Source organism: Rhinopithecus roxellana, chromosome 4 (genome assembly GCF_007565055.1).
Source record: "Rhinopithecus roxellana isolate Shanxi Qingling chromosome 4, ASM756505v1, whole genome shotgun sequence".
NCBI classification, from domain to species: Eukaryota; Metazoa; Chordata; class Mammalia; order Primates; family Cercopithecidae; genus Rhinopithecus; species Rhinopithecus roxellana.
Window position 1 is genome coordinate 29,831,447 of NC_044552.1, and position 15,679 is coordinate 29,847,125.

The 15,679-nt window shown below is 45.3% G+C and overlaps 1 protein-coding gene across 4 annotated transcripts in view; it reads left to right on the plus strand.

The window, feature by feature from the left end:
* BRPF3 (bromodomain and PHD finger containing 3) overlaps window positions 1-13,256 on the plus strand; it is a 36,213-nt gene extending 22,957 nt beyond the window's left edge. For 2 of the 4 annotated variants that reach the window (XM_030928989.1, XM_030928990.1), the window contains exons 10-13: window positions 2,639-2,736; window positions 5,746-5,843; window positions 9,392-9,546; window positions 10,913-13,256. In XM_030928989.1, the coding sequence (XP_030784849.1) occupies window positions 2,639-2,736; window positions 5,746-5,843; window positions 9,392-9,546; window positions 10,913-11,096 (535 nt within the window). In that variant the 3' untranslated portion in view covers window positions 11,097-13,256. The remainder of the gene's footprint in view (window positions 1-2,638; window positions 2,737-5,745; window positions 5,844-9,391; window positions 9,547-10,912) is intronic. The other 2 variants (XR_004056855.1, XR_004056856.1) reach the window with 2 other exon arrangements.
* Window positions 13,257-15,679: the final 2,423 nt, after the last annotated feature.

Sequence of the window (15,679 nt, forward strand, 5' to 3'; positions counted from 1 at the left end):
TAGAAATAATCTTGAAAGAACTGGTCACTAACCCATCCCCCACACCTCCTTTTTCACTTGCCCCTTGGTTTATCTTTTCTGACGATTTTCTGAGCAGGTTGGTGCTACACGTGCTTTCTATAGGTCACTCATTCAAATATTGATAACTGAACACCTACTGTGTGCCAGGTGCTGTTCTAAGCACTAAGGTGCCTGTTGTCATGAAGATTATCTTCTAAGGTGTCTGTTCTCATGGATATGGATGTTAAATCAGTAAATAAGATAATTGTAGGTTGGGTTGTCTCCTTAGGCCTGGGTAACTTGGAGAAAGGGCGGAAATGCAGGCCATGATTGAGTCAGTTGTGCTTTTTTCTACAAATCAGGAACATACAGACCTATTGTTGGTGTTGCATCCTATTTTATTGAGCTCATCCTTCTGAGAGCTCATCATTCTATAGTACAGTATTAGCAGTTTGTAATACTTTAAGTAAGACATTAAAATTTACTACCCTTCGTATGACAACAACTACAGCTGCTATTTATTGAATGCATGGTATGTGCTGTACTGAGAGCTTTATGTGTGTTCATTCATTAATCTTTACAACAACACATGGGGAGTGTAAGCCTCAGAGAAGTTAAGTAACTTGCTGAAGGTTACAGAACTGTTAACAAGAGCTGGGTTTTGAACCCAGATAGGCTCCGAGAGTTTAATTTCTTAACTACTTTGCTGTGCTCTCTTCTGTTGTATTTGAAGATGTCTCCCCAGATTCTTTTTTTTTTTTTTTTTTTTTGAGACGGAGTCTCGCTCTGCCACCCAGGCTGGAGTGCAGTGGCCGGATCTCAGCTCACTGCAAGCTCCGCCTCCCGGGTTTACGCCATTCTCCTGCCTCAGCCTCCCGAGTAGCTGGGACTACAGGCGCCCGCCTCGTCGCCCGGCTAGTTTTTTTTGTATTTTTAAGTAGAGACAGGGTTTCACCGTATTAGCCAGGATGGTCTCGATCTCCTGACCTCGTGATCCGCCTGTCTCGGCCTCCCAAAGTGCTGGGATTACAGGCTTGAGCCACCGCGCCCGGCCGTCTCCCCAGATTCTTGATGTGAACTTTGATTTGTTTTTCTTTTTCTCATCTTGATGTGAACTTTGAGAGGCTTTCCTGATAAAATTACTAGCACTTTACATTTGTACAAGGCCTCAGTGTCTCTAATACGTTGGCAGATTTCTGTAGGGTAAGTGGGAACTAAATCCTAAATGTAAACTGGGTATTTTTTGTTTTTTCCCAAACAGTTCCTAGTTTGACTAGCAATAAAAACTACCAACTTAACTACTGGTTACTGAAAAATTATGATTCACTGGGTTTTGGTTAAGCAAAGGTTTTCTTAGCATACAGTCCTGATAAAGTCAGTTCTGATTCAGTAAAACAGGAGTACCCTACTCTCCAACCAGTCCCTCCTCCTGGCTGCTGCTTATCCCACCAGGGGTTTCTTTAAGCATTTCTGCTTTTCTGCAGATTGATGACCTATTCTTTAAGCATTTTATTAGTAAAAAAAATTAAAGTTATATAGGAGTAATATTTTTTGAAGTTTGGATGGAAAAAAGCCCTAGCCATATCATTTTTGCCCAGAAGCTGTGGTGTACATTAGAACTGCATGGGGAACAATTTGAAAATACTGATGTGTGGGTGGGCTTCAGTTACAACATTGCTTTGGTATTGCTATTCTAATTTTTGCTTATCACTTTTTAGTCTTTGTGTAATATATATTTTGCCTGTTTGAAATAGCCATGAAAAAAAATTTTTTTTTTTGAGATGGAGTCTCGCTCTGTCGCCAGGCTGGAGTACAGTGGCGCGATCTTGGGTCACTGGAACCTCCAACTTCCAGGTTCAAGTGATTCTCCTGCCTCAGCCTCCTAAGTAGCTGGGAGTACAGGCACGTGCCACCACGGCCAGCTAATTTTTGTATTTTTAGTAGAGATTAGGTTTCAGCACGTTGGCCAGGATGGTCTTGATCTTCTGACCTCCTGATCTGCCCAGCTCGGCCTCCCAAAGTGCTGGGATTACAGGCATGAGCCACCACACCCAGCCCACTTTTTACTTTAAAAAATCCACTTCTCTCTATCCAAGAAAAACTTCACACATAAACCATTTGGAAGTGAGAAGTGCATTTTTTTTCCAATTTAAAAATGTCTTTTCTAATTAAGGAAGTATGACATGTCCACTTTAGAAAATTTGGCAAAGAGGAAAATTTTTGAATCTCAAAAATAAATTGGTTTCTAAAGAAGACGCAATGTGAACCAGAGCAAAGAATTCTGGGCAGATGTAAGATGGCCCCTGTCATGGCAAGGCTGCTTAGACTCTGGAAGGATTGGCAGATGACTGGTGTGACCTTTCCTTTGGATGAAGTCCAAGGTTCCTGAGCAGGGAATGAGCAACTCCTTCCAGGTTCAGTCCTTCCATGTAGATGAAATGGTTCCTCAAAACCTCATGGGAACTTTGCAGTCAAAAACATGGGTTAGTGTGAGTTTTTAGGGGAAGGTGAGAACTGTCCTCCCTGAAGAGTTTTTGTAGCTCCACTCCTGTCAGAGAGGGGAGAAGGGAGAAGGGGATTGGGCGTTTTAGTCATTGAAATTGCTCATTTCACCCCTCTCTCCCTGCTCTGTGTGCAGTGGTCTGACGCCCCCCAAACGCAGCCGTGGGAAGCCAGCCCTGTCTCGAGTGCCCTTCCTGGAAGGTGTGAATGGAGACTCTGACTACAATGGCTCAGGTGAGGAGCAGTGTTCAGGCAGAGCTGAGGGGGCCAGGCCTTCTGAGGAGCCAGCTCTTCAGGCTGCTGCACTGCTGGGGCTCTGTACCAGGCAGCCAGTCCCTGAGCTCCCCCAAACTCTTGGGCCCTTGGGCAGGGAGATGGCCCTCTCCCAGGCCAATCATACTCTTTTTTTTTTTTTTTTTTCTTTTAATTGCATCTTAAATTTGAATAGGTTATACATGCCCATAGTAATAAAAATCAAAAAAGTACAAAAGAGTGTATAATGAAAGCTAGCACTCCCCTCCCTGGAACATCAACTGCTAGCATTTTCTTTTATATCTTTCCAGAGGTAATCCATATGTATACAAGTCAAAACTTGCATGAATAATTAAGAGTGAGTAGAGAAGCCTAATATGCACATGTTCCTCTAAACCATTCCTTTTTTCCAGCTAGTAATATATCTTGGAAATCCTTCTGTGCTTTTTATTGGCTTCCCAGTGTCCCATTATATAGGAATGCCATCATTTGCTTAGCCAGTCCTCCAAAGGTGGACTTTTAGATTGTTTTCATTTATTATCATAACCAGTGTTGCAGTGAGCAACCTTATGCATAGATAATTTTATATCCATAGGGAGCCTATCCATAGAAGTGGAATTACTGAATTGAAGGAAGTGTATGTTTGTAATTATCATGGATACTGCCTGTCCCCATTCACAAACGTTATCAGTGATAGCCTGTATCACTGAATCTCGCACATACATAACCCTGTAGTTTTATGGGCCTTGTCTCCTTGGACAAAGGGAATAAAGGGCAGGGCAGGACCTGGGGGAGAGGCCTGGGGTGGGTGCTCAGGTGGGACAGGTACAGAGCAGGCTGTTCTCTGAGCTCACCTCTGTCCAGCCCTGCTCTACAGGGGTGTGTGCTCCCTGGATGCCCTGTCTTTGAAGTTTCCATCTAACACACAGGCTGCAGGGCTTCTCTTCCTTCTTTCCTTTACCCAACTACTTTATTTTCCCTTAGCATCAGTTTCTTTCTCGTATGTGTGTTGATGGATGCATGCCTGTGTGTTTCATTGCTTTCTGTAATTGTCAGTGCCCAAAAGGCCGGGCTCATGTCAAGATGAATTTGTACAGCATCTCACACAAAGCCAGGAGTGGATTGGCACACTTTGTGCTTCTGGTGGTGACATCTTATTCTTACTTTTAAAACCACATGCTTATTAAAATGATGCCAAAGGATATTGACCTCCCGTAGTTCCATCACCGTTAACATGATTGTCTTCATTTCTCTGTGTTGCCTTCTGTTTATTTTAGGCACATTTTTAACAAAATGCTGATCCAAACACATGCACTTTTGTATTCTACTGTTTTCAATTTTTTTTGTACTTTCTTCATGTTGACACATAATCTTTATATATCTCATGTTATTGGAACAATGTATCTAACAATGCATTATAATTTACTTAAGCATTCTATTGTTAGGCATTTGGGTTGTTTCCAGCTTTTAACATTATATGTAATGTAGTGAACCCATATTTTTGTTTAAAATCCTTTTATTCATCTTGAAAGTTATTTTTCTTAGAATAAATTCTCAGAGAAGGAATTTACTAGAACAGGTGGTTCATACATTTTTTAAATGGCTCTTCAGACATACTGCCAAATTACATTCCATAAGGATGGGTTTGGTCTGCAGTTGCATCAGTAGTATGTGATTGCACCAGTTTCTATTCAGTCTACCTCTTTGGTATTGGATTTTATCTTTTTATTGTTACTGCTAGTGATTCAATAGGTGCAAAATAGTATCTTATAATTTTAGTGCATTTTTTAAAATTACAAGTAGAGTTAAGCACAGTAGCTCACACCTGTAATCCTAGCACTTTGGGAAGCCGAGGTGGGAGGGTTGCTTGAAGCCAGGAGTTTGAGACCAGCATGGGCAACATAGTGAGATCCTATCTCTACAAAAAATAAATAAATAAAATTTTTTAAAAAGTGAGGTAGTAATATTTCTTTAGAAATTACAATTTCCACTCTGTTAGATTTGGACTTTTTTCTTTGGTTGAGTGTGGTCACCTGCCCATTCCAGTGTATAGATGGGGGGAGGGGAAGAGAGGTTCTTCTGTGTGTTCAGAAGCATCTGTGAAGCACTCATTCACATGTGCTAGTGCATTGAGTGCAGAGCAAAGTAAGATGAAAAGATGTAGTGCCTGCCCCAGGGATACCCAGTATCAGGTTCTGACAAAAGAAGACATGCGAAGGACTTGCAGACCGCTTAGCTCTGCTAAGTGCTGTGCATCCAGGTGACCTAGGTGGCCAGGTGTGACCCTGTCAGAAAAGAGCTCAGTTAGCAAGTAATTTTACCAGGATGTCTTCCCTGGCATCTTTGTCCATGAAGCCTCCATCATGAGGACTCCCCACTCAGGGAGGTGCAGAGAGCAGTATGTGGCATTGCCCAAGCTGGATTTTGGCCCTTCTCCCTAAGGCTGTGAGGATGAAGCAGTTACATTTTTCCAGGGAAAGCCATCTTAGGGGTTCTAGTTCAGAGGTCAGTAAACTATGGCCTATTGCCTATTTTTGTATGGTCCATGGGCCAAGAACGGTTTTTACGTTTTGAAATGATTGAAAAGAAAATCAAAAGAAGAATGATATTTCATAACGTGAAAATTACATGAAATTCAAATTTCAGTGTCCAAAACATAAAGTTTTATTGGGACATAGCCATGCTTATTCATTTATAGATTGTGTATGTGACTCCTTTCATGCTATAACAACAGCAGTGTTGAGTAATTACAACAGATGCCGTGTTGCCCACAGAAGCTAAAATATTTACTATTTGGCCCTTTACAGAACTAGTTTGCTGACCCCTGATCCAGTCTAACTTCTAAGGAAAGGAGAGGGAAAAGGAAGGGTGGAGGGGATGTTGTGACTCATTCCTGGGTTGCCCCAGTCAAATGGAGGCCACAGGCAGGCCTTTTGGGTACCATTCCAAGTCCCCTTTGGGTGCTGTCTCCTCCCCTCCCCCACCCCCCAGGCAGAAGCCTCCTGCTGCCCTTTGAAGACCGCGGAGACCTGGAGCCCTTGGAGCTGGTGTGGGCCAAGTGCCGAGGCTACCCCTCCTACCCTGCCTTGGTGAGTCTGCCCCAGACGCCACCCTCCTACCTCCCCTGCCTTGCCTTGGGGGCTAATCTGATTGGATTAAGCCAGCAGAGTATGGTGGGAGTCAGAGTGTCTTTAGCTGTAGAAGGGAGGGGGGTTTTGCCCCAGCCTGAGTGGGTCAAACTAGCAAGGCTCCCAGCTTGGGGCACTAAAAATAGGCTAAAAGTATGCAGATGAAGGCCAGGGTTCTTAGAGTTTTAATAGCATTTAATAGCATTTATTTATTTCCTTATGCATAAAAGTAACAGGGCCCATTTTAGAGAATCTTTAAAGCTACTGATAATGCTTAGACGTTTTATTAAATATTTGTCACGCTAAGTCCTTGAAATACTGAGGAAAGTATGTAAATACTTATTCCATTTTCTAAGGAAGAAAACTGATGATTTGTGGTCATTCAGCTAATAAATGACAGGGTTGGAATTTGAGCCCAGGGCTTAAAATGTGTGATGTCAAAGCCTGTGTTCTGAGCTACTGAGTTCAAAATCATCCACAGTCCTGTCTATTCAAGGATAACTTGGGGTGTATATCCACTTACTCTTTTATAGAAAATGTATAAATATGCATATATATGAGACCATACTGCTTTTAGCCTCCCTTTCACTTAACAGCATATCATGAACATGCCCATCTTATGCCATTAAACATTCTTTGTCAACATCACTTTTAATGATTGCATCGTCTTCAGCTGTATGCATGTACCATATTTTAACCATTCCCTAGTTGGTCACTTAGATTGTTTTGAATTTTTCACTATGATAAACAGTTGGCAATAAACATCATTGTAGCTTTACCCTTGTGCACATCCATGATTATTTCCTTACAGTGAATTCTTAGGAGTCCCTTCTTGGGGCAAAGTCTATGCAGAATTCTGATACAAGTTGCCAAGTTGCCGGAAGTTCATTTTGGTTTATACTCACACCAACAGTAACTAAACTTTTCATTTCTTTCATAGTAGCAGCAGCTAAAAATTCAATTTTTGCCACCTTGATTGTTATTTCTGAACTCTGTCTCAGTTGGGGAGGTAGTGTCCATCTGGCTCTGGAAGATACCACTGATACTAACTAAACCTTTGAGGCATGTCAGAATAATCTGGGGAAAATTGTAAAACAATACCCATATCAAGTCACCTCCACCCAAGCACTATCAAATTAGACTCTCTGAGGCCAGACTGAGGCAGCAATATTTTTTAGAAAACATCCTAGATGATCTGTAGCCAGGATTGGGAACTACCCCACCAACCTCTTACATGTATACAGGACTCTGGGTTTCTCCCAGCCCCTTCATATCTGTGACTTTAACAGCAGCCTTTTAAGATAAGGAGAGGAGGAATTCTGATCCTGTTTGGTCAGATAAGGAAATCATAGTCCAAAGAGGTTGTATTAATACAATTTGTTGGAGCCATATTGGAAACTATGTTGCCTACTCTACACCCTTCTTAGCAGTAGCAGGCCGAAAAATTCACACTGATCTAGCAGCTGAAGAGTTAGGGCCTGGGGCTGCCTGCCTTCACAGGGCTCTCTGCCCTGCCAGCAGTGAAACTACAGGACTCCCAGCTCAGTCATTAAAGAAGTGATTAAGCTGTGCAGGTTTGGATTTAAAAAACAAACAGAATACCTCACAATGCAAAAACACTAGTCTAAAATTCATCTTTTTTTTTTTAATTACCCTCTTAATTATACATTTTCTGTCATGATTAAAAAAATTCAGCCACCACCTGAACACAACCTGTGTTTTTATTTTGGTGTATGCTCTCCTAGTCTTTTTCCTATGCATTCTTCAGTATGTATTTGCATCCATAGATAGTGGATATAAAGTTTTTAATTTTTTCTGGCTCTTGTCTGTTTTTTTCCTTGTCTTTTAAACAGTTTTTCTTTTTTTTTTTTTTTTTTTTTTTGTAAGAGTAATATACTGCATTATAGAAGTTTGGAAAAACGGGGAAAAAAACAACACAAACCCCACCATTCTAGTGTTGACTCCAAGCATTTTGTATCGTTCTTTCTATTTATTGTTCACATATTCATATTATAGTTGTAATAATAGTGTATGTACACTTATGTTAAGTTTTATCACAAGCTTTGTTACCATGTTGTTTTACATTTGCATAGTATTCATTGAATGAATGGACCATTTATTATTTTGGGACACAAAAGCTCTCCTCAGATGGCAGACTTATCCACCTTGCTTTTGCCCTCAGGAAATTTTTCACAATCTACCCTCTGCAAGCACCCTGGGTTCCAAGGCAGGAACCAGCATGCCTTAGTCAAGAGGAAGCATATCAGAGTAGCCTCACTGTCTTGTTTGGTAATCAAGGAAGCTTACACGGGCTTGTATGGTGGTTCTTGTTAGGACTCTTTACTTCAATCCCAGGAGGGACAGACAGGCTGGGAGAGAGAGTTTTGATCAAATTACACACCTGGTGGGTGGGGTAAGGTGGTTCTTCCTTAGAGTAAACGCATAACCAGAACAACTGCTTTCAGCTGCTTATCTTAAGAGGGATGTCGTGAAATTGGCAGACATGCAAAGGTAAATAATGAGAGCAGTTTATTATGAGAAGGGGCCCAATGGGACAGCATATGGGAAGTAAGATTGCTCTGTCTCTGGAGAAGGCTGCTTCCTCAGTAAGTTCCCAGTCTTTGCTCCCAGAGCTATTAGCTGTCTGCTCTGGAAGCAGGGGCTGCGTAGGAGGCAGTGGGCTGTGGAGGCCCAAGCCTTGTCTGGTTTTAGTCCCAGTGTGGTTTTAGCCAGCTACATCCTGCTTCTGTGCTTGGTGTTTTCCTCTATCAGCTAACACTTGTCAGCAAACTTCAGCAAGAGATTGAAATGAGATGATGTGTGAATAATTAGGAGCTCCGGAAACTTTGAAAGTGCTCACTAGACCTGGATTTTGATTGTTGTGTTGATGCTGCCAGGCATTTTGCTGAGCACCTGCCTTCTCTGAGCCAGGCAAGGCGGGGCTGGATGCCAGAAGCAAACCTGAAGAAGGGCCCAGCTGCTGCCCTTGTGGAGCTTGTTGCCTCAAGGATTAATGCTTCCAGTGGCCCTTGTTTCCACCCACATCATCCCCCCTCTCCATCAACCTCCAAGCTCATTCTCTAGCTATACACTGAGCCTCCTCTTTGATCTTACCATGGAGGTGTCACAAATATATCTGGTCCATGTATCAGGAAGGATTGTAGTCAGACAGAAAGGTAGTGGGTAACCAGAGACCTTGTTAGAACCAACTGGATGGCCTTCCCGACGCAGAGCCTTCATGCTGTGGTACCTAGGGAAGGCCCCCGAGCATTTGAAGTGAATTGCAAAGGTACTAAAGGGAAATTGGCAGGAAAAAAAAAGTGACCTCTACTCTTCTGTCCTAAGGGACATTGGAGGAAGGGGTTTGCCTGTCTGGTCTGCACATCAAAGATATCCCACTCAGACCTGATACTCCCCTGGTGTAGGTGCTTCAGCAGTTGGTCCTGCAGCAGGGGCGCTGCTCACCCTGGCCTCCCTCACTGAGTGCCCATCTTCTATTCTGCCTCCAGATCATCGATCCCAAGATGCCCCGGGAGGGCCTCCTGCACAATGGCGTTCCCATCCCTGTCCCCCCGCTGGACGTGCTGAAGCTGGGAGAGCAGAAACAGGCAGAGGCTGGAGAGAAGCTCTTCCTTGTCCTCTTCTTTGACAACAAGCGCACCTGGTTAGTGGGTGCTGCTGTGAGGGGGCTGAGGGGCACGCCAGGGGTCTGTGCTAGTGAGGTACACAGAGGGGCCATGGATGCAGTTACCCTGGTCTCCACCCAGGTGAAGGGGAAGGCATTACTTGCCAGCAACAGACCTGTACTTGCCATGTTAATAGTAACTGAGGGGTGTTGCAGATCAGATTCCCTGGGAAACACTCTGAGGTCGAGACTTGCATCAGGAGGCTTATTGAGGAGAGCTGTGGAGTGGGAGTGATGCAGCACTGGGTAGAAGTTGCAATACAGCCCACTTGCTGTCTCACCTCATCCATTGGGCACATCTGGAGCTGGGTGGCTCAACAAGATAGAGATGTCAGGAATTGGGGCTGTGCCTTTTTGCCCTGTGCCAACTGGTAATTGAATGCCACTGCCCCGAGGGAGGGGTGTGGCCTGGGCCAGAGGCTTCCTTGGTGGAGGGTGATTCCTAGTGAGGGACTCAGATGAGAACCTGTCGGCTTCCCACACTTCCAGTAGCTTCTGGGAAGCATGTTTCCATCCTGAGGGGGGTTCTGGCCAGTGGAGTGTCCACTACAGGAGACTTGCTCATTTATGGTTTACAATACTTAAGGTTTCTCTTAGCACCAGCAAGAGAGTGCTTTCACCTTAGCTTCTATAGAGTGAGGAGGGAGAACTAGCTAATAAAAATAGTGATAATAGTAGCTGCCATTGAGTGCTTACTCCATGTACTTATGCAGATTGCTTTATATATCTGATCTCTTTTAATCCTCATTTAAGTCTTCATTAGTCCCCTCATAATCCATTTTGCAGATGAGGAAGTTGAGGCTCGGAAAGTCCAGACCCTGTAGCCAGAACTGAGATAAAAAACAAGATCTTGTTCCAAAGGCTGTATTCTTAGCCACATGTTATATTCACCTGGGAAGCTTTAAAAACACACACACAGTGTGCAGGACCCACCACAGATCAGTTTATCAGTTCCTGGCATCAGCTGTACTTGCTAGCCATTGCCCCCTAATTCTCCAAGGCAAGGTGAGGCTCAGAGCCCTCCAGGGTGGCTCAGCTGGCCCCAGAGGGCAGCAGGTGGGCCTTTCTTAGCCTATGGACCCTGACAACTCTCCAAACAGTGAGGGCCCAGAGAAGGACCTAGCTGCAAAATTGATTTCATGCCATTCCCCCACCCTACTCCTGCATATCCTGCTTGCTGCACTGACCTGCTAGGTTCTTGGTGGCCTCCTGCATGGAGTCTCCCAATTTACTTCCCTCTGCCCCGTAGTCTCTACCTGGTTTTGCTGGTCCTGGCCAAGTGGGGCCACAGGAGCCCCCTATGAGACCCACTACTGCCCAGCCTCTTACTGTGCTTGCATTTCAGGCAGTGGCTTCCAAGGGACAAAGTCCTGCCCTTGGGTGTGGAAGACACCGTGGACAAGCTCAAGATGCTGGAAGGCCGCAAGACCAGCATCCGCAAGTCAGTGCAGGTGGCCTATGACCGTGCGATGATCCACCTGAGCAGAGTCCGGGGGCCCCACTCCTTCGTCACTTCCAGCTACCTGTGAGGGCGGGGCTGGGCCTGCATCTGCTTGCCCTGCCTCCGTCCCGCGGGGCACAGAGAAGCCTCTTCTGCCCCTGCCAGATGTATGGCCGGCAGCTTCCCCCTTTCATGGTAGGCCAGGGACTGGGCTTCCTCCCCACTAGGGGCAAGGCCCCAGTTTTGACCAATTGCATGGTTCTCCTGGCAGGCCTGCTGTGTGCCAAAAACTCCCACCCAAGGTCCTTCAGGGGATTTTTTACTGAAGAACCAGTTAGAAGTAGAGCTGTGAGGCTTGGGCCCAACTTAGGAGATGGACCCTATCCAGATGGCAAGAGGTCCTGGGCTCCTTCTTGAGGGGCTGCCTGGCCCCCTCCATCCTACTCCCACTAACTACACCTCAGGGCGGGTGAGGTTCTGACACTGATCCCAGAGATGCTGTGGATATGCCAGGGTCCCAAGGGGAATCTCCCCAAGCTCACTGTCTCTCCCGCTTATCGCCCATTCTCACACCTCTTCCCTGTCCCATCTTCTGCACCCATTGCTCACCTTTTCTTTTTCTCTTGTGCCAAACTGACAGAAACCGTCACCACACTGGTCTTTTTCTTTAATGTCTCATTCCCCTTGAGGCCAGCTGCTATGCCAGGTGGTGTCTCTGCCAGGCTCCTCAGGGCCCAGACAGAGGCCAGCCCACAACCTGTGACCCCCTCCCCCAGGACATCACCTCCCACCCACAGACCTTCCCTTTTGCTGTCCACACAACTTCCCAGCTCTGCGAGTGTGCCCCCTGGATCAAGGCGGGTCCCCTCTTGTTTTCCTTTGCTGCCACGAGGTGGTCCAAGCCTCCAGAGTGGGCTCCTGTCAGGCTGGGTGTGCGAGTGTCCATCTGTCCACGTGGACGTCGAGGGTGGTTGGGATGGAGCTGTGCCCATCAGCGGGGTCTGCCCTCTTCCCCCTTTTTTCCTCTCTTCTCTCCTCATGGACTTTTTCTGCAATTGCAGTCTTAAGCTTCACTCTCCACCACCCGGATGGCATGGCGCCTGCCACCAAACATCTTCCTGGCCTGTGCTCTTCCCTGCCCTGCCTAGCCTCTGCTACTCCCACTTCCCAACTTCAGGGAATGCATTACTTTTATTTCAAACTCTCTGCCTCCTTCCTTCTTTCTCTTCAACCCCCTCCCCACCTTCACCTTCTCAAAAATGGAAGGAAAAAAACTGTGAACGGGGAATGCTGACTGACAAACCAACACAACTTTCAGAGGCTTCAGTGTCTGTTCTCTAGACATTTCTTTTCACCTCCTGAGCACCAAAGTTGCAGGGCCAGTTGCAGGCCGCTGACTGCCATGTTGATTTTTAACCTGATATTCTTTTTAATTGTTTTAAATTTTTCATAGGGGAGTTTTGGACAAAACAAAGTCACTGGGGAGATCACTGCCATTTTTACACACTTGACTTTTTAAAAATACAACCAACCAACCACCACAACTTCTTATACATTTGGGACATGAGCCAGAGTTTAAAAGGGAACCAACAAAACACTATAACTTAAAAGGATGGGGTTTTGGATTTTGTATAATAATAAAAACAATACAGCATATGGCTAGGGAAGGACATGGTGTATATAATTGTAAAATACTGTTCTAAATTATTCAGGCCTATAGTTTCCATTATTGGAGTCCTCCATTGTGTGGCCACACAGTGTCGTTGATTTAAAGGAGCCAGTGCTTCCCCTCTCCCCAGGTAGTTGGTCAGCTGTGGACTCTGTGACCTTTGTCTAAACCTGTGTTGTAAGATCTTGGGACTTTCTCCCTCTCTTTCTATGTCTATCTCTTCCCCCCAACACTTTCTCTTAGTCTCTCTTTATTTTTCAGTATCTGAATCTTTTAGTCTCTCTCTCTGAGTCTCATTTTTTAAAATGCTCTTTTAGAACGGGAAACGGCTCAGATCCTGCTGTGGCATGGGGCCTATGTGTCTCTGTCGCGTCTGCTGTGAAGCACATGATGCTCTATTTATTGTAGAAAGTGACTTTATTTGCTTTCTAGAATTGTTTATAACAGATGGTATAAGAGAGGTAATAAACAGAGAAAAATCTATGCTTGTAAAGAATACAAAAGTTAATTTTACCTACTATAATATGACTGTCTGAAACTTATTTTCTCTCTGAGAAATAAATGTTCTAATGGGCAGTAGTTGCTGTGTTGTGTTTAATCAGTAGGGACCTACCCCCTACCCTTCTCTTCCTGTTCCCTACAGCCACCTCTTCAACAGGCCAGGACCATTAAGAATGGGGTTGTTTAGCTGTTGCAGTTTCCTAGCTAGTGAGGGCTGTATCTTTTTATTTTTATTTTATTTTTTTTTGAGACAGGGTCTCTGTTGCCCAGGCTGGAGTGCAGTGGCATGATCATAGCTCACTTGCAGCCTCAATTTCCTAGACTCAAGAGATCCTCCTGCTTCAGCCTCCCCAGTAGCTGGGACTACAGGCAGGTGCCACCATGCCCAGCTATTTTGTGTTTGTTGTTGTTTTTAGTAGAGATGGAGTCTCACTGTGTTGCCCAGACTGGTCTCAAACTCCTGGACCCAAGCAATCCTCCCGGCTTGGCCTCCCAAAGTGCTAGGATTACAAGTGGGAGCCACCATGCCCAGCCTCTGTCTATCTCTTGGACCCCTGGGAGCAGTGTGAAGATGTTCTCTGACTTTGCTTCCCTCCTGCACAGCGCTGGCACCTTCTGGTAGCTATTGGAAGGTCTGTCCTACCTTCCCATGCCTCGCCTTCCCTGAGGCCATGTTCCTTTAGGAGCCTCTGCTCCTCATTCAGAAGGAGAGTGACTCTTTGCACACACCTGGCACCTACTTACAAGCTTGCTGAACTCGAGACTCTAGGATGCTCACACCTCCTGTTTCATTGCTGCTGTTTTAATTCTATAGATGGGTAGCTGGGGCACATACACAGAATATAGGTCTCACTCCTCTTAAAGCTGGAAGGCATCCTTGAGCCTACCTGGTCTTCATTTTAAAGACAAGGAAACAGACCAGCAAAATGAAAAGACCAAGGTCAGCCAGCTAAGAAATTGTGGCAGAATTCTGGGACAAGGATCTGACCAAGGCTTTCTTTATGGACTCCACAGCATTTCAAGACTCCACTGGCCTATTCTGTATCGTGTTCCTCTCTCAGTGGCTGTGGCTTTGGCATTTCTGGGTGGGAATGTCCTGAAAAGCAGAAGCAGAGGGGAGTTCCCAGAGACAAACTACTTAGTTGCTGGGCATAGAATAGCTTTTCCCCTGTCCCTACTCCTATCCCATTCTGGTCCTACCTGGCTCCTATGCTTGTCTCAGTGGTGTGGCTGAGGACTCAGGGGTCTCTTGATCACTTCCTCCATGGGGCCTTTGACAGCCTTGTCACTGAAGTCAAAAAAGTGTCGAAGTTCTCGTTTTGGCCTAACAAAGTACGGCCAATGTGCTGATAATCCTTGTATTATGTGTTGGGGCTGCAAAGACACACAGCCCTGGTCTCAAGACACTCACAACCTGATTTATAAGATACGTCTCACATAACTCCGCATAAGACCAGTGTGAGAGTCTCAGACATGTGGAAGCGTTTAGGAGAGACATGTTTGGTTGGGGAAAGCTTTCAGAAGCAGCAGTTAATTCAAGCCTTGACAAATGGGGTTAAGAAAGACTTTATGAATTGTAAGTTGAATTAAAAAGACATTCGCAAAATATTTACAAAATAGGGTGAAATTACAAGCTCATTCTATAAAACATTTTAGAAATAAAAGTGGCCAGATGGGTAGGATTTTAGCACGCGAGGCTAAGAAGCAGAGGCAAAGTCATGGCTCAGAGAGAGATTGTGCATATTCCAGCTCCAGTGACTAGCTGACCTCCCATGTGACTGGAAGCCGCCGAGGTGGCGAGCAGTATATTGGGCTTAAAAGCCCTGTCACTGTCCCTCACTGTGTGACCCTGGGCCTCTCTGAGACTCATGTAATAAAGGATCCCGAAGACAGGGCAAGGTGGGTGCCATTCATATATGGCAGGTAGCAGCATTCATTGAAAGATTTGAACAGGGCAGAGACTTGACCGGAGCTTGGCAACTAACTAAACTCAAAGTTAAAAAGCAGGAGTGTTAAGACAGGATACTGGGTGGCTGCTGGAGGGATCACTGTGGGTTTTGAAGGGAGGAGAAAGTATAGTTTTTTGATGAGTTTGTGTTGTCTATGGGACATCTAAGAAAAACCTCCAGCAAGCAGATGGGAGTTGAGCCCAGAGTTCAAGAGAAAGATGGGAGCAGATGAAAGAAATGTGGGCACACTGGAGACCACCTGGGCAGTTAGAAGAATGGCCAAGGTCAGCAAGGAAGGCGAAGGACAGACCTGAGGAAAGCCCCTTACATTTAAAGTCTGGGATTGGGGAGAGGGAGAGACAGCACTTTTGAAGGGTCTGTTCTCCAGGGAGGGCCTCACAGGGAATGTCAAGCCCTCATGCCACAGATGGAAGGGAGAGGCAGGTCAGATGTGCTCAGCATCACAAAGCAGGAAAAGACAGGGCTGGACCAGAACTCAGCACCCACCCAGCCCTTTCTGCTCTCCACAGACTTACATATTACTCAAAGTAG